Source organism: Choloepus didactylus, chromosome 11 (genome assembly GCF_015220235.1).
Source record: "Choloepus didactylus isolate mChoDid1 chromosome 11, mChoDid1.pri, whole genome shotgun sequence".
In the NCBI taxonomy this organism is placed as follows: Eukaryota; Metazoa; Chordata; class Mammalia; order Pilosa; family Megalonychidae; genus Choloepus; species Choloepus didactylus.
Window position 1 is genome coordinate 42,353,557 of NC_051317.1, and position 20,721 is coordinate 42,374,277.

The window sequence follows — 20,721 nt, forward strand, 5'->3', positions numbered from 1 at the left end:
GAAAATTTCAGAGCTGTTAACAAACAAACATATAAAACAACAATTAAAGCCGGCAACAATATTCCAAATGACAGGGTCTTGTATACTGTGCTTTAAGGATAAGTTTGGCCTCTCAATTCAAGTGTAAATACATTATATTTTGTCAAACTTCACTTCAAACCATCACATAAATTTATATTTAAATCATAACAATAAGATAGAAAGCAAAATTAAGAGATACTGAACCAAGTGAAATTGCCAATATTCAACTCTTTCTGACCTACAAAAATGGCAATCTCATATGATTCAACCAAATGCACAGGTTAATTTAGTCAGAAGCAGCAATTGCAACACAAGGGACATGAGACTTGACAGGTTATAGGGGCCAAAGTGCAAAAAAGTCTATGTTTCTTTCCTCAGGAGGAAAAAAAATGGGTAAGACTTCCCCAAAATGCATGTATTAAAATGGAAATGTTTACCTTCACACACGCATAAAAACGATCAAAAGGTTGAGATGGTATAAAATACATACTTTTAAGAACAACATAAAAGCAAAGGTATGTATGTTCAGGCCAATGACTGGAAAGAATATGGCCCGTGTGTAAAGCTGGGTTCTGAGTCACTGATTTTAATGATGCTAATTCTGCTCCATTAATGATCGTCCCCAAATTCCTTTTCCTCCATCTCTGTAAGGGTTAGATGTCTCCCTGTTGGCCTCCCATTTACAGCCCAGTGGCTCTTCCCTGAGCTGTGAGCTGCCCTTGGGACCCCAAGTGGCTCCCTCCTGCTGGCAGCCCCACCAGGGGGGCTGAGCCGGCTGCGGCTCACTCTCTTCCATGTAGAAGGAGTTGGCCAGTGAGACCATGTTCCCTTCTGCTGCTGCCTCTTTGCCCCAGCAGCTGCCTCAGCCGAACAGCTGGCTCGGCATGTGGACCGTGGAATGCAGCTTCGGCGGCTGCTGAAAAGCGGGGGCATTCCTGGGCTCTCGGGGGGCAGCACGCGCCGTCTGCTTCCTTTCTGATGAAATTTTTAACTCGGTTAAAACACCCAGGATCCAACTTTTCCCCTCAGCCCTCAAATTCAACTTCTTCCCACCTGAAGTTGAAATCACGGAGTGGAAAGTGTCCGACTGCTGATGATTTGTGCAGCCAGACTGTTGAGGGATGCTCTGAAATGGCTGAGCTGCTAGGCTGAGCTGCTCTCCATTTTCCAGCACTCAACAGGCTCGATGGCCATTTCTCCGGGAGATGGGAGGGTGGGCATATGGTGTTCAGAGGCGGAGGGCGTGAAGAGGTCAAAAGGCTGCCCACATCCACACAACGCTCCAAGGACACAAAAAAGCACCAACGGGGGCAAAGCAGAGAAAAAGAAAAGCAGCTGGACTTGGCTGGGTTACCGTGTGAAAATGGCACACACACAAAAAAGCAATGAAAAACCACCCCACTAACCCATTATCAAGTTTCACAAAATTAGCTCCATAGCATTAAACCCAACAAGCCAAAACCAAACGGTCAAACCAGAAAGGTCAGAGATGGCTTTAAATGGGAGATGTGATTACAAAAAAATGAGTACTGCTTTTCTTGTGTGGCTTAAGGAAATCTGACTTTCTTGGGGGAGTGGGGTGATTTGAAAGTACCAGGTAATCTATGAGCCTTTTTGTTGATTAATAAAACGAGACGAGAAGAATAACTTTTCAAACCATATCTAATTATACTTGTTGCAAATAAAAAGAGAAGGATGTGGAGGGAGGGCATTTACTTGTAGATTTTGGAGATTAAATTCTCAACCAGGAAATATTTCAGAAGACCTCACATAGGGAAAAGGCAAACAGAAAACCAAGCAGAATTATTGTGTGGACTAACAGCCTTGATTAAGTGTACGGGGACAAATTAAACAACTATCCTTTCAAATACAATTAGATAAATTGATATTCTAAGCTATTGCAGAGCAATCGAATTAGGCTCCTTCTAGAAAAAGTAATAAAACAGTTCAAACTCTCAAAGTGAAAAATCTAATTCAGAATTTAATGTTTCTAAAGGATGCTATAGTGATTGCTGATGAACCTCTAGAATTTTCCTGAAAGGCAAATGTTCAATGCTGTCTTCTGTGGTATCCTTTCAGAATGGTTCACTTTTTTAGCTGTCTGCACCCTGCAGAACCACAGTGCTTTTTCAAAAACCCTCTCTTCTAAACTCTATCCTAAGCTTGTAGTCCAGGAAGACTTAATTTCTATCTTTGAGTATCCCTAGGGTTCCTTTGTAGGATTTTGGTTACACGTGGCTCTGCTTGGGTTCTAACACTACACAGGATTTTTAAAAAGTTGCTTTTGAGTCCACCTCCTTTCTAAGTGAGGAATGATTCTGCTGCATTCCACCCAACACTTGGCCATGTTCTAGGTGAAGTGGTTGATAGACAAGAGGGCAACAAGAAATGAAAAGGAAAGGAAAAGCTCTGAAAAACCAGGGTCAAATTTTCTAGCATTACCTAAAGCCCTCCCTTCTTTATGTTTATCTCTGGTTCTTCCAAAGCAGGAGTACTGGGGGTGGCGTAGAGGGTTGGAACCTACTTCATGCCCCTCATTTTAGGTAATCCTGATCCTAAGGTATTTTTCTGGAACGTCTTCTACATCCTTGCCACTCATCTGTGGTCCAGGAAGCAGCAGCGTCAGCATCACCTGTGAGAAATGCTTGTGAGAAACACAAATCCTCAGGCCCCACCCTGGACCTGCCAATCAGAATCTGCATTCTACCAAGATCTCCAGGTGATTCCTATGCACATTAAAGCTTGAAATGCACTAACTCTGAATCAAAGGAAATGAAAACGAATGGTTTTGTAATCTGTTTATGAACTCTGCAAGGTCATAGCTCATTGAACACAAAAATGTCATCGAAATTCATTTGAAAAAAAAAATACAGACAAAATATTTGACAACTTTTACCAGCTACTGTTGGACTTCAGACATGGCTATCTTAACACCCCTGAAGAGCAGATCAGTTTGGGTGGCAATTAGCCATGCATGGTCTGTGACCCTGATTCCTTTCTTGAATCTATCCCTGCCCAGATGAACAGCAGAAGTTCCAGGACGAGTTAGTGAACATCTCCTAATCCTTGGTGATTTTGCCCATAAATGCCACAGGGAGCTTGTGATGTAGGAGAGGAAGCAGTAGGTCAGTAGAGGAAGAAACCACAGTCTTTAAGCCACTGCCAATGCTCATCCAAGTCTCAACCAGATTCTTTAAAGCTTGCCTCCAATATTTTAAACCCCACCATTTCTAAACCAATCATCAAACTGATTATACTTGTTATATGTGGAAATGAAAGAAGAAAAGACATAAGACCATCTGGTTCCATGACTGAACATTAGAGGACAAACCTCAGTGAAGTTTTCAAGTTTAACTGCACATTATTCTGGTTTAGTTCTTTCTCGACCCATAGTCCTTAAATACTGTCAAGAGCAAACAGAACAAGTGACTTGACCATCCTGTCCCCCGACCCCTCGCCGAGAGCTGCCCAGTGACAGGTGCTGGCAAAGGCGTCACCCATTGACCACCAGCCAAAAGCAGTGTACTGGTTTGAGGCTGTTATGTACCAGAGAACATGCCATATTCTTTTAATCCATCCCTGTCGGTGCAGACCTGTCATAGGTGGGAAGTTTTGATTAGGTTGTTTCAATTGAGCTGTGACTCAGCCCATTCAAAGGTGGGTCTTAATCCTTTACTGGAGACCTTTATGAGAAGATAAAAGGCAGAGACATTTGGAGAGAGCTTAGAGAGAGAAATGCCCTGCAGATGCTAAGAGAGAACCCACAGACGCTCAGATAGAAAGTTACTGGAATCAGAAGCTGAAAGCAACGAAATCCAGGAGTGAAGGACCAGCAGATGCTGACCACATGCCCTGCTACTTGACAGAGGAACCCTGGATGCCAGCAACCTTTCTTCAGAGAGGGTATCGTCTTGTTGATGCCTTAATTTGGACATTTTCACAGCCTTAGAATTGTAACTTGTAACTTAATACATCCCCATTGTTAAAAGCCAATCCATTTCTGACATATTGCATTCCAGCAGCTTTAGCAAACCAAAATAGGTAGTAACAGGAAAGGTACGAATACTAAGAGACTGGGGAGTGGGGCAGGGAGGGTGTCTTAGCAGCCACTGCAGCCAAAGCTCAGTCAGACAGGAATAGAAAGCACCTAAGGGATTAAAATATAAGTCAACAAAAAAAAAGTGTGTGGGGGGGAGAGAATTTCATTCAAAACCTGTTTTACAGTGCTTTCAGGAACACAGTTCTGTCCAATAAGGTGCCATTTTTCAATAGTATTTTCCCTTTTCATATCATCTTGAGTCTGAAAGGAACTAAATTCTCTTCTGGGGAAAGGGAGAAGGGAAGACAGGCCAAGTGACAGCAAGACAGAAAAATATCGGACAGCTCCACACACAAACTTAAAACATTTGGGCAGTCCCTGACCCTAAAGTTCAGTAAAATTCATTTAGTCAACCTGGAGTTTGCAGAGCATACTACACTAACTGAGAATCAGAAAGAAGAGAAACTAGACTGGACATTTGTGCAGCGTCTACATAGTCAATAACTGTTTAGATGTGTAATCTCTTTGTCCCTCTCTCCATGTGCCCAAATCTATATCTACAAAGCATGGGTAGACTTCTAGCCCCAGACAAATATTTTAAAATGTTATTGATAAATACTTCAAAAGCAATTTGAGATGCTCAGATGAAAAGGAACCTAAGGACTTACAAAATACCCCAATAACATTTCTGCTTTTAAACCAAGAAAGTGGAACACAACCCAAATGGGAACAGTGCAACCAAGTAGACCATCTATGCTGAGAAATTTTAGTAGCCAAGTAGCCCGTCTGCCTCACACTACAGAAATCGGACCCCAAAAGCCTTTGTTCTCAACACAACAACATGCAAATTGAATTCATAAACTATATGTTTTAAATACTGGTATTGACTTTCTCCTCATTCCTTAAGTTTTAATATGTGCCTGAGGTGAGGACCCACCTGCAACAATAGAATGAGTCACCATATAAAAATGGAGACGCAGGGCCCCTTTCACAATTGTTAACTATTCTCTAGAATCCAAATATAATCAACCAGCCAGTTTCTAGTGTCAGTCATTTATTTTCAATGACATGGATTTTCGTTTGTTTTACACTTTAAAAATGGGAATCAGGATCAATGACGTTTCCACAAAAACAGATACAGAAACTTCTTTAGGTGCCCAACAAGGTGGATAAATCAACTCAGGTTAGGCAGGTTAGTTGATCTTCTAAAGCGATCAATCAAAACACTACTACACTACTCCCTGGCTCTACAGTCTTTTCAACACTCAGGAAAGTTTAAGAATTTCCAAGGAAAACAGTAGCGAAATCAATCTGCAAAAATCATTATATTTGACCTTTCCTCCTACTTTTGATGCTGGGAAAAGAAACCCAGGAAGGAACCTGGTGTGTGTCTGGCACTGCTGTCCCATTGTGGCTGTGACATTTTCTGTATTCCATTTGGAGGGCTTTTATTGCATTCATCACACAGTTGAGGCGTACATTACACATTCCTTTTGGAGTTTTCATCACTTAGGAAAACATTTTAAGATATAGGGGGAAAGGATGAGCACACGTGCCCTTGGGTTAGACTATCTAATGAAGCACAACACGAGTGTCATGAAGCTGTAGGGACTTGTTCTCACCTGCCCATAATCCGTCCGGAAGACAACGACGCCTTCTGCACAGGAATTTACAGTACTCGGAAAGTGCTGGCCATTTTCTCTCAGCCAAACTCGCGTTCCCTGTAAACAAAACAAACAGCGTTTAAGTACGAGTTTGGACTGCATTTTATCACAAACCACCACCCTCAAAATTACGATAACTGCTACATTCCTTTAAAAAGGAAAAGAAAAAAAACACATCCTTTTGAAAAGCAAATGTGTTTCTCAAACAAGCTAACAATAAATCTTCAGAAAGCACCTTCCACAGCCCCTCCAATATACAAGTGTAACAACTGAGGGAGGATCCCACCAGCCTGAGGAAGCAGAGAAGAGACTGGGAAAATAGCGGAACCTGTTACTACCATGAGGCAAGTACTATTCTCACTCCCATTTTACTGATGGAGAAGTGGAGCCCTGGAGGGGAACTTGCTAGTCCACTGTGATGGTTAAGTTATTGTGACAACTTGGTACACATACACACACATAAACACACCCTGTCAGTTATTTCTCTGGAGAACCCTAATGCCCCCACCATCACCAAGACTGGGCAAGAACTTGACCCCAGGCAGGTGGGCTCCAGACACAAGTTAACGAGGTCAGGAGTGACAGTAATTCCAGGAGACCCCAAATGACACTGTGGTCCACCAGTCAGAATACGGGCTTATGGAGGTCAGATGATCGATGGGAGTTTTAGCCCAGAGTCGTCTCACAGTGGATTACAAAAACAGGGTGTCTCGGCCCCTTAATTAATTCCCAGACTTGAGACAGTTTACAGACTCAGAGATGCTTGAACGAGGGGAAGGCTGAGCTCCCTTGAGGAAGGACCCTGTTACACCGCCAAAAAGTTACACTTAGTGTGGGAATGGGCAGCTGCTCATGGAATTCTTTGGTCTTACCATGTTCCCCATCATCCAGAGGTAGCTGGGTTGATAGAATGGTGGAATGGCCTTTTGAAGACTCAATTACGGTACTAACTAGGCAGCAATACCTTGCAGGGCTGGGGCAGTGTTCTCCAGGAGGCTGTGTATGCTCTGAAGCAGCGTCCACTCTATAGCGGTGTTTCTCCCATAGCCAAGATTCACAGGTCCAGGAATCAAGGGGTGGAAATGGGAGTGGCACCACTCACTATCACTCCTATTGATCCACTGGGGAAATTTCTGCTTCTTGTCCCTGCAAACTTAAGCTCTGCTGGTTATAGGTCTTAGTTCCTAAAGGAGGAGTGCTCCTACCCAGGAGACACAAGAACGATTCCACTGAACTGGAAGTTAAGACTGTTATGGGCTTCTCATGCCTCTGAATTGATAGGCAAAGAAAGGAATTACTGTACTGGCTGGAGTGACTGACCCTGACTATAAAGGGGAATTAGGATTGCAACTACACAATGGAGAGAAAGAAAGTTTTCCTGGAATACAGGAGATCTCCTAGAGCATCTCTTAGTACTACCATACCCTGTAATTAAAGTCAATGAAAAACTGCAACAACCCAATCCAGGTAGGACTAACAATGGCCCAGGAACTTCAAGAATGAGTTTGGGTCGCCTCACTGGGCAAAGAACCACAGCCAGCTGAGGTGCTTGCTGAGGGTAAAAGGAACATGGAATGGGTAGTGGAAGAAGGCAGTGATAAATATGAACTACAACCGCATGACCAGTTACAGAAATAAGGACTGTAATGATACGAGTATTTCTCCCTTGTTTTGTTATGAGTATGTTTGTATTTGTACACAAAGCAAATATCTTTGTTTTCTTCCCTATCTTATCCCCGTATCATATGACATAAGATGTGTTATTGTAGCATTTAAGTTATAGGATATCAAGTTTAAGAGTGACTGTTACCCAAGGACTTGTACCTATTCTGGAGAGGTGTAGTGCATTTCTAGTTGTACACAGGACAGTCAAGTATTGTTAGGTGAAAAACACATCTGTTATTGTTTTTTTATTTAGAGATTAAGTATGGTTTAAGGTGATGTGTATGGCCACCAAGTTGACAAGGGGTGGACTGTGATGGTTAGGCTCATGTGTCAACTTGGCCAGGTGATGGTATCCAATTGTCTGGTCAAGCAAGCACTGGCCTGATTGTTACTGTGAGGACATTTCTTGGAGTTAAATTGTAAGTAAGTTGATTGCATCTATGGCTGATTACATTGACAATCAACTGAGGTGACTGCTTTCAGCAATGAGAGATGTCTCATCCAGTCAGTTGAAGACTTTAAAAGGAGAAGTGAAGAATTCAGCAGTCAAAAGAAAGAACTTTCATTTCTACTTCAACCAGCCAGCCTCTCCTGGGGAATTCATTGAAAACCTTCATTGGAGTTCCTGGCTGGTAGCCTAACCTACAGAATTTGGACTTATGCATCCCCACAGTGGCGTGAGACAATTTTATAAAATCTCATAATATTTGCAGATATCTCCTGTTGGTTATGTTTCCCTAGAGGATGCTGAGTAATACAATCTGTCAACTGGAATCTCTGAAGGAAGAACTAAAATTGCAAGTAAATATCAGAACCCAATTCATCAGTATGAATTTTACTGGTCACTTACCAGACGCCTAAAAGATCGCAGCTTTCCAGATACTATTATTATAACCCTGTTTTAGTTTTTGGCATAGATTTCATTTCCATTTTTGTATTTCCCCCGGACAAATGAAACAATAATCATAATATTAAGCTTTTCAATGCTGTATTTCCTCTACTTTTGGTTCCACAACATGAAAGCCATTTGTTTCCAAAGACAAGTGATATAAAGTTTGAAGAAATTACTGGGTATTCACTGGTCATTCAAATTATAAAGAATTCCCTTCATGATGTATATGACGTGTGACAGAATGCAACACTAAGCTTTAGTATTTCTACACTGCTCAATAATTTTATCAAGACCAGTAAAAATGACACAAACCGAGAACATCCATATGAAACAATGTATTAGTGTAAAAATATTATTATGCCAAAATTATCACTGAAATAGTACCAGATCAAAGAAGTACACTTAACAACTTTGTTCCTAGAATTTTCAACGTCACTCCATTGGCTTATTTAATTTCTATTTTGATTTGAAATGTTTAGTGAAACATTTAAAATATATTGATTACCTTATGTTCAACTTACAGTTCAAGAAGGTACTATTAACAAAGAAAGAGTTGGCAGAGAATACAGGATACACAAGTGAATTCATTACTTTATGCTACTTCATATTGTATTTGCCAATAACAAAAATAGTAGCTTCCATTAATGGAGGGCCCATGATGTGTCAAGGTCATGTGCTAAAAGCCTCAAGGACATTATCTGTATTACTAATTCCTGGTAAGTTAATGACCAGCCCCCAGGAGGAAACTCAAGTGCTGAGCACAGGTCCTTGTGCAATGAATGTCACAAGCTAGTGTCCATGGCACGTTTCAAATTAGGTCTTTCCAATTCCCAATCTCATGTTCTTTCCACACATTGCATTGACTCCTTACAACAATTTATAAATCGGTCAATGTGCATTTAAGAAATCAGTTAACAATTAAAATAATACAACACAGAGGTCACTTTAAATGACCAGTTATCATCTATAACTATTTGATCTCTCTCATCCTCCTAGGAGAGAAAATTTAAGAAGAAACAGAAGTTACTTAAAATACACCATCCAGGAATGAAAACGGTTGCTGTTATCATTGCTAATTGGGCTCTCCAGTAAGTCAACCTCTAGTTTTGATGAAAGCATTGATTTGGGGCCAGCTAGCTACACACTGGGGCCCTGAAGGTGGGGCGGGGGCCAGAAGCAGGGGCCATGGGCTCCTGAAGTTCTATAGCATTTCTGGAAGCAGTTGACCAGCTCACATAAGTCCCCTGCAGGGCTGCACCTCTCTTCTAGAATCTTCTCCTATAACCCTATGCAAGGCCTTCCCTGTGTGCCTTCCCTTTCACCAGCTTATGGGGCCCTTAAGATGTTTACCTATGGTCGCTCAACACCCCTCAAAAGGAGGTTGAAATCCTCCACTAAAAAGGTGTAAAACATCATAAAAATGAATATGAAGTGTTTCTGTGTAAATCAGAAGCCTGCCTTATTTAAAGAAAAGACATCAGCACCACGAGGGGAGAAGTGCCCATCCCCATGTGAGTTGCCCACATACTTCTCACTCACACTTAGGGCTGAGGTGTCAGGAACTCACGAAAAGGACACTTACAACAGCCTGTCCGTCCCAATTTATTTACCAGCAAACAGCTGCTTCCAAAAAGAACATTTACTTCAGGCATCCTTTAAGACTGCTGTCTCAAATATCATTACATTATCAAAACCATATTACTTGTAATGCTCTAGAAAAATACTTCCAAGTGCCCGAACTCCTTTTTTTCTTCCTCATTTTAATTCATACATCACAAACATCAACATGCGAAAGTCTTGAAATCCCTCCAAACACACACGCAAGTACTCACATACTCACACACACAAGCGGAAACTTTCAAAGTCATAGAAGTTGAGCACTTTCATTCTTTAGGTAAAATCATGTAACAGTAATTCACAGTGGGCCCCCATCCCAGAATACAGAATCCAAAGCACTCTATTGGCTATGCCCATCTGCCCATCACATCCATCAAGTTTTTATCAGAAAGAAGTTTGTTAATATGTTTCAGAATTTATTAAAATTGTCTATTTAGCAAGACTCAAATTAAGATTTTATTATGAAACATTACTGAATTAATTTATAAATTATTAATTTATATTAATTAATTGTCATCAAGACTAATATACATCTCCCAAACTCCAGAGGCCACAGAGAAAATATATTTTACTCCAGCAAGCAGTATCTTTGACTAACTTCAAGAGCGTTGCTGTGGTTGTGTTTACTTTCTCGCTTAAGTGTACTATAAAGCTCTTTGCTGACAGTCCTTCTTGATTAAACACAATGTTCAGCTTCCCTATTCCAAAGGTCTTTTCCAACAGGTGTGAAGAGCTGCTGATAAGCAAGTTTTATAAAATCCAGTCCAGATTTCAAATCTAGAGGCCATTGGCTAGTTAGATCCACAATAAAACAGCTGCCTTACACAAGTTAGAAGGGAAATGCATTCAAAATACACCCTTTGTTCTTTCAAAAAGTATAAACTGGCAATTTTCATAGAATCAGAATTGCAAAGGTAAACCACTGAAGTGGGTATTTTTACAGAGATTGCTCTTGGTGGTTTCTCTGAGCCCCAAAACTTTCTATTTCCATTCTGCTGGTATAGAACACACATGCCCAGGTCCAGAAATGGCCACCCACGAACATTTGAAAACAAAGTCACAAGCAGACATTTACCAGACCATCCAAGTTTGAGTGGAGGAGAAAAATTTGCCCACCATACGCAAACCATTATACTCTGTCCTTGTTAAATAAGGCTGATACTTGAATGTGCAATGCAGGCAACCCAGCATAAGGACAAAGTTCACAATTTGGGTAAAAATTGCCTTCATAAACAGGTGAACAAGTTTGAGCGGAACACACACATTTTAGTAAAACATGTACAAGTTTTCAACTTAATCTCTGAGACCAGTATGAATGAAGTGTTAAGATTTAACAGCTTCCCAAAACCCAGAGGTAACAGCCTCTTCAAGAACATCAACCAGGTGCATCCCCTTCCCCATATTGTTGACATCCCTTTCCAATATGAACAAGTCACTGCTCAGATATCCCTGAAGACTGAGAAAGTGATCAAATGTGAGGGAGGAGTAGCTACAGACAAGATAGGATATAATGAAGGATCATGAATACTGAATCTTTACTTTTTTTTTTTTTTTAGTTTCTAGGGTACTAGAACATCTAGAAGTAAATAACTGACAACTGACATGGTGGAATGGTAACCCATAATTTTCTTTGAAATTTGCTCTATAGATATTTGTTAAATTGTACTTTGAAAGTTATCACCTTTCTGTATATATGTTATACTTCACAATAAGGAAATAACTGAAATTGTGGAACTGTATCCCATAATATTCTTTGAAATTTGCTCTATAGATACTTGTTAAATTATACTTTGAAGGTTACCAACTTTCTTTATATATATTTCACAATAAGGAAATAACTGAAAAAATATATATATATGTATATCTAAGTATTGTGTGATTTACCAGATAGGCAACTGTCTCTATCTTGAGGATAAATTCACATTAGAAAACCAAAAAAAAAAAAAAAAAAAATTAACAGTTAAAAGTTTTCTGCAATTATCACCAGTAACATTTTACAATACAACGCACTTACACATCTACTTGATCTTCATAGCAATCCTCTAAGTAATACCATCCCTTCTTCAAAAGTCAGTTTTATAGCCAAAAAATAATTTCCTGACTATAATAAAAAAAACAGACTGACTAAACCAAGTGTTGGTGAGGATGTAGAGAAACTGGAACCTTCAACAGATTGTTGGAAAACAGGTTTGGCAGTCTCTTCAAAAGCTAAATATAATCTTCCATGTGACTCAGAAATTCTACTCCTGAATTTCTACCTGCTCGAAAGAATTTTTTTAGAAGTCTCGTATGCAAATATTCATAGTAGCATTATTCACAATAGCCAAATACCGGAAACAGTTCAAATGTCCATCAACTGGTGATGTGAAAAACAAAACGTGGTCTATCCATACAATGGAATGCTCCTCAGCAATAAAAAACAAATCACTGATAACATTCACCAACAAAGATGAACCTCAAAAACATAATGCTAAGCAAAAGTGCAGACAGACACAAAAGACTATATACTGCATGTTTCCACTTATATGAAGTTTCCAGAAAGGGCAAATCCATAAAGTAGATAAGCAGCTGCCCAGAATGAAGTGTGGGAAGGAGACCGATTACAAATGTGGAAGGTGGGATTTTGGAGGGGAATGGAACTGTCCTAAAACCAGATTGTGGTGCTAGCTGCACAGCTATATGTTTACCCAAAATCATTAAATTGGAGACCCATAATGGATGAATTTTAAAGCTATTTGAAAAAAAAGTATTTCTTAGCAAGAATCCTATACAATTCTCAAGTGTAAGTGCATATTCTCAACCATTCCATAGCGAGGAAAACCCAATCATGTTTTTATAACTGAAGGATGCAAGTGTCAAGATACACAAAACTAAAAGAAAAACAAAAGACCCTCCATAACTATTAAGTATAAGGGCCACAGGCCATGTTAAAACTCTGAAGATTCAGACTGAATTCATTAAGTCCCTGCACTCCATTAACTCAGACTACAGTGGCCAAGAGATCAGAGGAAGACTCACCCAATCGAAGGAGGAGGTTGTGGCTGATTGTGTGCCCAATTATTGGCCCCCTTGTCTGTAAGACAATCATAAATTCCCAGTCCATTGCCAAGAGACTTGCAGTGCCTCCCTGGGCATGGAGCATACTTCCCTGCACCACCGCACCAGGCTTGGTCACTTGACTTACTGCGGCCAGTGGAATGTTTGCAGAAATGACATACTTCTCAGAGCCTAAGCTTTCCCAATCAGTGCATGGTTCTGCCACTGTTCTTATAACCCTCTGCCATGAGAACAGCAGGTCCCAGGGAGGGCAGGCAGGTTCCCTTCAGCCTGGATGCCAGAATGAAAAAGACCACAGCCAACATCACAGTGAACAAGGAGGAGGGGGATACCTTGGTTATTCTAAGTCACTGAGATTTTGGAGTTGTTTGTTATTGCAGCATAACCTAGCAAAAGCTGACTGAAACGGGTGAATTCAAACCGTGCTCTAAATGGGTAGGTGGAAGTTAGTCAAGGAAAAAGAAGACTCAAAGAAAGGCTCGGAGGGACATTTGGTGGCTGCAAGCAAGGCTCCGGCACAAAGTTTGAGAAAGACGAGACAAACATCCATGTTGGTGGAAGGGTGAGCAAGATCCGGATCCCAGAGGGCCTTGGGTTGACAAGCCCAGGAGTCTGGCCTGTATTGTGACAGCAGTGGAAAGCTTTGGTGAGATTATATTTATTTTAACAAAAACAACCCAACAGGGCTCTCCTTAAATAACCAAAAGACACAGAGAAGTAGCAAGGCTTAAAGAAACACAGAAGCATTTGCCCCAAACAGGAAAACCCATCCATCTGCCTGAATGAATGGAGGAGTGGAAGTGAGGAGAACAAAGAATGAACAGCAGCATTGGCCTCTAAGACAGGAAACAGGTTTGGTCAGAGCTGTGCACATCTTTCCAGGGTTGTTCACCGTCCTAGGTCAGCATATCATTTTAAAAGCCTTTAAAGAAATATCTTAAATCATTTTCTTTCCAAACAGACTTATTATGGAACTACCTAAATCCTGAAATTTTCAGGCATTCTTTGCTCAAAATATCCTCCTGATCAAGTTTCATCCTTAAGGAACTAAAAAGTGTATTTCCTAATTAAAGCCCTTGTTGGTAATATGACTTCATAGGCAATTTAATCTGCACATGTCACTTGAATACTTACTGTGGACAAAGATCTAAAAACTAGAACACAGAAAAGAGACCCCAACAATCAATTATTACCCTTTAGAGTAAATCAAAGAGCACCAGATTTTTTAATCCATTTCTCCTCTCTACAGCATGAGCCAAGTATTTGTATTCATTCCTCCAACAAATATATACACATAAACCTGCCTTTTGTGTGCTTTCTAACTAATCTAATCATTCTGGAATTCCTCCCCAATCAATGGCGTCTGGATGTGCATGAGGAGGAAGAATGTAAGAAGTGGAAGGAAAACATGAGTGAAGGCTAGAACCTATAAATATTGAGGTTCTGGGTTTATAACATGCAGTTTCTTCTCTTCTCTTTGCAAGGAAATTTGAGTGGCACAGGGGCAGGGTCTCCCAGGCGGGCCACCTTAGGCACCACGGCTCATATTCCAGGGTGGGTTAGTGACGGAAATTGTAGCAGTCCAGAAATAACCAAATTTGCACATGCCAGGCTGTGGTGACTTTGTCACAAGTGCCAACTGCCCCATCATGACAATAAAACTCACTGTACCCACATTTCAGAGATGTCAAAATGAGAAAATACAGTGCTTTAGACTCGATGAAAATTGGAACCTAACTCACCTACCAACACCCCTCTGGAGTCAGAAACTATAGCATACATTATATGTGGTTAATATGGTACAAAGTAAAATTTAATAAACACGTTCATAACTTTCAAACAAAATTCATAGCTGAAAATAGTGCACATTTCACCACAATCCAAAGGTATGAAAACACGTCAAAGGAATGAAAATTGGTACAACTACTTTGGAGAGCAATCAATGGTTGAAAAAAACAAAATAAAATCAAAAGAAGAATACTTTGTGATGTGAAAGTTACATGAAACTCAAATTTCAGTGTCCATAAATAAAATTTTATCAGAACACAACCACGCCCATTCATTATGTTGTCTATGGCTGCTTTCCTGCTAGAAAGGCAAAGTAAATTAACTGCAACAGACACCCTATGGCCTGCAAAAAGCTAAAATATATACCTTCTGGCCCTGTGCTGACCCCTGCACTTTAAGGTAAAGAAAACAACAATATCACAGATTTCAACCTACTGTTGTCCTTTTAAAAACTATTCTCTTCTGATTTTCAAAATGTTTTTCCTGTCCTGAACTCCCAAGAAGAAAGGTTACATTTTAAAAAATAAGGTAGGGAAGCAGCCCTAAAAAGAGATGATGAATGGTTTGTGAATAACATATGCTATGTGGCATGTTCTAATTACAGATTCATGAAAAAGAGAACATTCTTTCGCTAAACACACAACTCAGGCCCAGAACAGGATACCTCGTCTGATTTTCTCCCATAACTGCTTATTTGGCATATGTTTAGTGCCACAGTTAAGGATTCTTTAGCAACCTACATGACAAAGTCATAATTTGTCCCTGAAACGGGATTTGTTGGCTTTTTTTTTTTTAAAGATACAGTGGTCAAATAATTTTGTAATAGAAAAGATAAATTAATCCGGTTATTTAAATCTGCAGTAAACTCAGCAATGAAAAACAACTCTTTTCTTTTTACCTGCAATGACTTAGTAAAAAAAAAAAAAGAATCTGGCTCATAGGATCTCAGATAAAGCAGACTATGGAATGGAGGTCCTTAGTTTTGACGATACTGAATTTCAGATGCTGCATGTGGATAACATATTACAGTACCAAGGGCTTAAAAAGCACTTTTTCCTTCATTTCGTGTCTTTTTTTTTTTTTTCCTTTTGGAAAGATATTTTTTCAACTATCAGATGCCCTTTTTTTCTAATTCTTATTACTCAAACCCACCTCAAAGGACAGGGCTTTATAAAATCTGTAGTTCTAATGAAGGTTTCTCAACCTCAGCTCTAGTGACATTTTGGATGGGACAATTCTTTACTGGGGGTGGGAAACTAGTTGAGAACCACTACTCTGGATTAATACAAAGTTCTAGAGACAAAGTCAGATTAAAGGATTTTTCAAAATCATTCACTGTTTTTTGACAGTGCTCAAGGGACTCTCTCCTCTTGCTACCCTCTCTCCACTGTGCTCTTTCACCTCAGGTGCTAGTTCAACCCCCAAATGCATAAAAAACCCCAAAAGAACACCTGTCAGAAAGCTTGGAAACTGTGCAGAAGAGAATAGAGAGAAGAGAGACCTATAGAGGGCATAATCACATGTACAAAAATGAGGAGGAAAAATTCACTGCCTGCAAAAACAGAGGGGCAAGGGAGTATTGCTGGCTGATAACAGACCCAGGAGAGTTAGAAAGTAAAGGGGAAGGTGGACCGTAAGACTTCTCCCCTGTAGAGACAGCCACCCCTCAGGAGGGGACCTGGGAATACAGCAAAGAAGAGGCCGGCAGCCACTCTCTCCAAAGCATCCCCCCAGACCCGGCCGCACCAGGTGTTTCCCACAGCTGTTGGGTGGTCTTTGACTACTGCTTGCCAGACAGCACACCACCAGGGTGTGGGGCCGGACAGCGAAAGTGATCCCTTTGACTCATTTCCTCTTCTCGTGACTTCAGGAATTAGACCTGAGGCTGGCAATCATTTCTGAACAACTGTGCCAGATTCCAAAGAGGAAAGCTTCAACTCAGCCCAGGAACTTCAGTTCTGAAAGCAACATGGGTAGTTTTAGACTCAGGTCTTAAAGGATGGAGAATTCAACTAGGTGGGGAGGCGGCAAAAGTGCCATCCTGCACCAACTGTTGAGCAAAGCAACAAAGTGAGGTTCAAAACAAAAACTTTGCCAGAATATCATGGGTAAGGTTGGAAGCACGTGGTTTAAGGATCATAAATTTAGACCATTTTACTGCAGATTGCAGAAAAAAGATAGGCATTTGTTTTCTTTGCAAGCAATCCCAAGAAGACTCTCCTACATCCAGCCAAGCTGATACCATCGTTAAATTCTAGTGGAAAATGTGTGGCGGACAGTCTGCAGTGGACTCATAGATGTAATTTCACCCCAAGACTATGCCAGAGGTGGTGGGTTAAGTCCTCAGACTGGCCAAGAGACGTTTTAATGGTGTTGATGAAATACTATACACTTTTACAAGAAAACTGGTAGACAATATGACACTACTATATTTATATGATACTAACTTGCAGCTACCTTATAGTCATTGTCACCACCACCACCACCACCACCACCATCGTCATCGTTTCTTGGGTTTACCTATTGGCTTAAAGACCATTTGTAGCATTATTTTTCTGGGAAGATGTATAATGTTCCAAACAACTAACCCGCAAACACAACTACAAAACACAGTATGGTTGTAAATAGAGGTCTGCCTGTATTACAACAGAGTTCAGAGAAGACTTCACCCCACTTCTTTGGACAGTCCCACCTCCCTAGAGCACCCAATAAGGAGAAGGACAATGTGGCATCCACTTCTTTCCTGTTAGTGTGCCCATAATATCAAATTTTCTGGCCTCTATCAACTATTAGAAAGAGCAGAGCCCATGCAGAGGATAACATGAAATATATATGAATAGCAGGAAGTGGAAAGCAAAAAAAAAAGTGGTAAAAGCACTGCAATAAACTGCAATCACCTGCAATAAACTAATCTTTGCTCAATGTTCACCAGGTAAAGATGCAAAGACTCACTGGCATCCCACAACCCCAATCAAAAACAGAGCCAAAACAAATGGCAAGATGCCTAAATAATGAACATGTGATTCTGTGAAGAGTTTATTCCCATGGTCATGGCGTTCCAACTTGCCGACTGATTCAATCCAGAAATTACACTCTAATGTTTCCCACCCTCCTCCCAATTCCTTAAAACTTCTTTTCAGTTCCTCTTTTAAACTATAGCAAATAGAAATAATCCCAGAGGTAATTTAATACTGAAGGAAATGAGTCATCTCCAAATAGCTCAGATGATCTTATATTTATATATTATAGGAATATGACAATCCAAGGAACAAAAATCAAATTTTTCTATTAGTTAACCAGCCATCACATAGTCAACACATATGTGTTTAAAAGAAAACAGAAAATGAACCTAAATAATCAGCCAACACACCTAAAATTCATTCATCCATCTATAAATCTGTCCACCCATAAATCCATCTATAAGTCCACTCCCATCCATGAATCCATCCTCACATGCCACTTCCTCCCACTGGCCCTCATCCATGAGGACACATCCTTCCAGAAAGCACCCTGTCCCCAGGGCCTGCCTTCCAACAAGCATCCTTCAAGTCCCCTATTATGTACCAGGCACCGTGAAAGACTCAAGAATAAATAAAATAGTTCCAGCTCTAAAGAGCTTACAATATATTAAAGGTAAATTATATCTATCTAATATCTTCCCTTTCTAATCTCTTTGTTTGGAAGGGAATAATCATGTAAGATAAGGAACAATAGACAAGAATGGAAGTAGGTAAATGGGAAAAGAACAGACTGATTTTTATAAAATGAATAAAAGTGTTCTAGGTATAAGAACTCTCAAAAATTAGTGGGAAATCCTCTCTAAGGGCCATAAAACAAAATAAACGGTTTTAGAACTACATTTCAATCTTCCTTTTAGTGGAAGCAGTAGGAGGTATAGAACAAAAAAGGCAAGGAAAAAAAGACATTCATAAGATGTTTGCACCCTGTGTGGAATGTAATATTTGTTGTCCTTTGGTTAGTATTTCCTAGAGTTTTTTGTCCTTTCCCACTATTAACAAGAATTTTTTTTTTCCAAAAAATGATAAAACTACAAATAAACAAAAAACTGATAAGATTATCTTAATGAAATCCTGGTGGTGGTCTGGCTACCATCTGTTTTTAGAAAAAAATACACAAATTTACTAAGAACAGGAGTTTGTTGTTACTTAATAAAAATGAACAGCCCAAGAACAAAGCAGAAAATAAATAAGCTTAAGATGGCTGTTTCTCACCTCTATTATATAAACATGAATTCACTGCTTTGCAGAATTCTATTAAATTTTAAAAGTTAATTTTTTCAGAAAATCATACTTCCTGAATTTAAATGTGCTTAAAAGGTAATCTAGTTGAATAAAAAAGATAGATAATAATGAGTGTTGAAAAGAAACCGGCAAAACTGGCACCCTCATTCACTGCTGGTGGGAAGGTACAGTGGTGCAGCTGCTTTCGAATACAGTTAAACAAAAGTTACTCGATGACCTAGCAATCCCACTCCTAGGTAAAAATCCAAGAGAAATGAAAACATGTCCACACAAAAAACTTCTACACAAATGTTCGTAGCAGCATTCTTCATAATAGCCAAAAAGTAGAAACACCCCAAATGTCCATCAACTGATAAACTGATAAACAAAATGTGGTCTATCCATATATTGGAATACTATTCAGCCACAAAAAGGAATGAAAGATGAAAGTACTGATACTTGCTACAACATGGGTGAATGGTGAAAACAACAGACTAAGTGAATCACGCCAGTCACATATATCATATGATTCCATTCATAAGAAATGTCCAGAATAGGCAAATCCACAGAAAAAGAAAATAGATTACTCATTACCCAGGGCTAAGGGGAGTGGGAAATGGAGAGTGACTGCTGACTGGGGCTGGAGTTTCTTTGGGGTTATGAAAACGTCCATGAATTAGTGGTGACAGTTGCATGACTTTGTAAATATACTAAAAACCACTGAATTGCACACTTTTAAAGGGTGCATTTTATGGTATGAGAATTATATCTCAATTAAATTTTTTTAAAAGGAGAGGAAGAGAGGGGCAAACAGCTACACCGAAAAACAGGCAGACACATTCCAACCTCATTCAGGTCCCTGTATCCAGTAACCCAAAAGGCCATCTTTATCCCTGACCATCCTGATTACGCCTGCCAAGAAATCCTCTTTTCAGTTTACACTAGTTTTTGTTGAGTTTCTGTCATTTACATTCAGATGAATATTGACTATCTTTGTCACACGCAAATACCGTGACTTTCAGAAGACATCTAGAGAGCAATTCACACTCAGCAAGACACCTATACAAATGACCGTCACCACTTCTTATATATATGCTTACCCTAGAACACCAAAACAAACCTTACTTGAGTGCCTGGACTATTTTATTTCTGTTATACCAGTATTTTATCTCATATTTGTATGAGATACACTTATCCCTTCCACATCCCAGGGGTTAGGGGTCCAGCGCCCCCGTGATCCGGAAAATCGGCATAAAATTTTTTGGCCCTCCCTTTGTACCAGAGAGGTCTTCATCAGCATTTTCTTTGGTAGTGTCTATGATCCTCTCCCTTTGAGAAGCGTGTAGCCTTAAATGCCCATTTTACCCTGATGAAGAGGCTGAATGAGAGAAGTTGTGTTAGGTAGCATGTAGACGACATCAACATCTTCAGTGTGGAATTGAGGGGTTCCGGGTGGCTGGGGGCATTGTCCAGAAGAAGTAACACCTTAAAGGGGAATCCCTTGCTGGCAAGGTTTTTCTAACCTCCGGCACAAAACACTGACAGAACCAGTCAAGGAAATGTGCTTTGTCCCCCATGCTTTCTTACTGAACATCCAGAAGACAGGCAGTTGGTACTTGTCCTTTCCTTTCACAGCTCGAGGCTTAGCAGCTTTATATATCAGGGCTGTCTTATTATGAAGCCTATGACACTGGCACAAAAGAGCACGGTTACCCTGTCCCTAGCGGCTTTAAAACC

The 20,721-nt window shown here is 40.1% G+C and overlaps 1 protein-coding gene across 1 annotated transcript in view; it reads right to left on the reverse strand.

The window, feature by feature from the left end:
- Positions 1–20,721, reverse strand: part of MYO10 (myosin X) — a 238,625-nt gene that overhangs the window by 184,381 nt on the left and 33,523 nt on the right. The window contains exon 2 of the mRNA XM_037798873.1: positions 5,683–5,781. Within this exon, the coding sequence (XP_037654801.1) occupies positions 5,683–5,781 (99 nt within the window). The remainder of the gene's footprint in view (positions 1–5,682; positions 5,782–20,721) is intronic.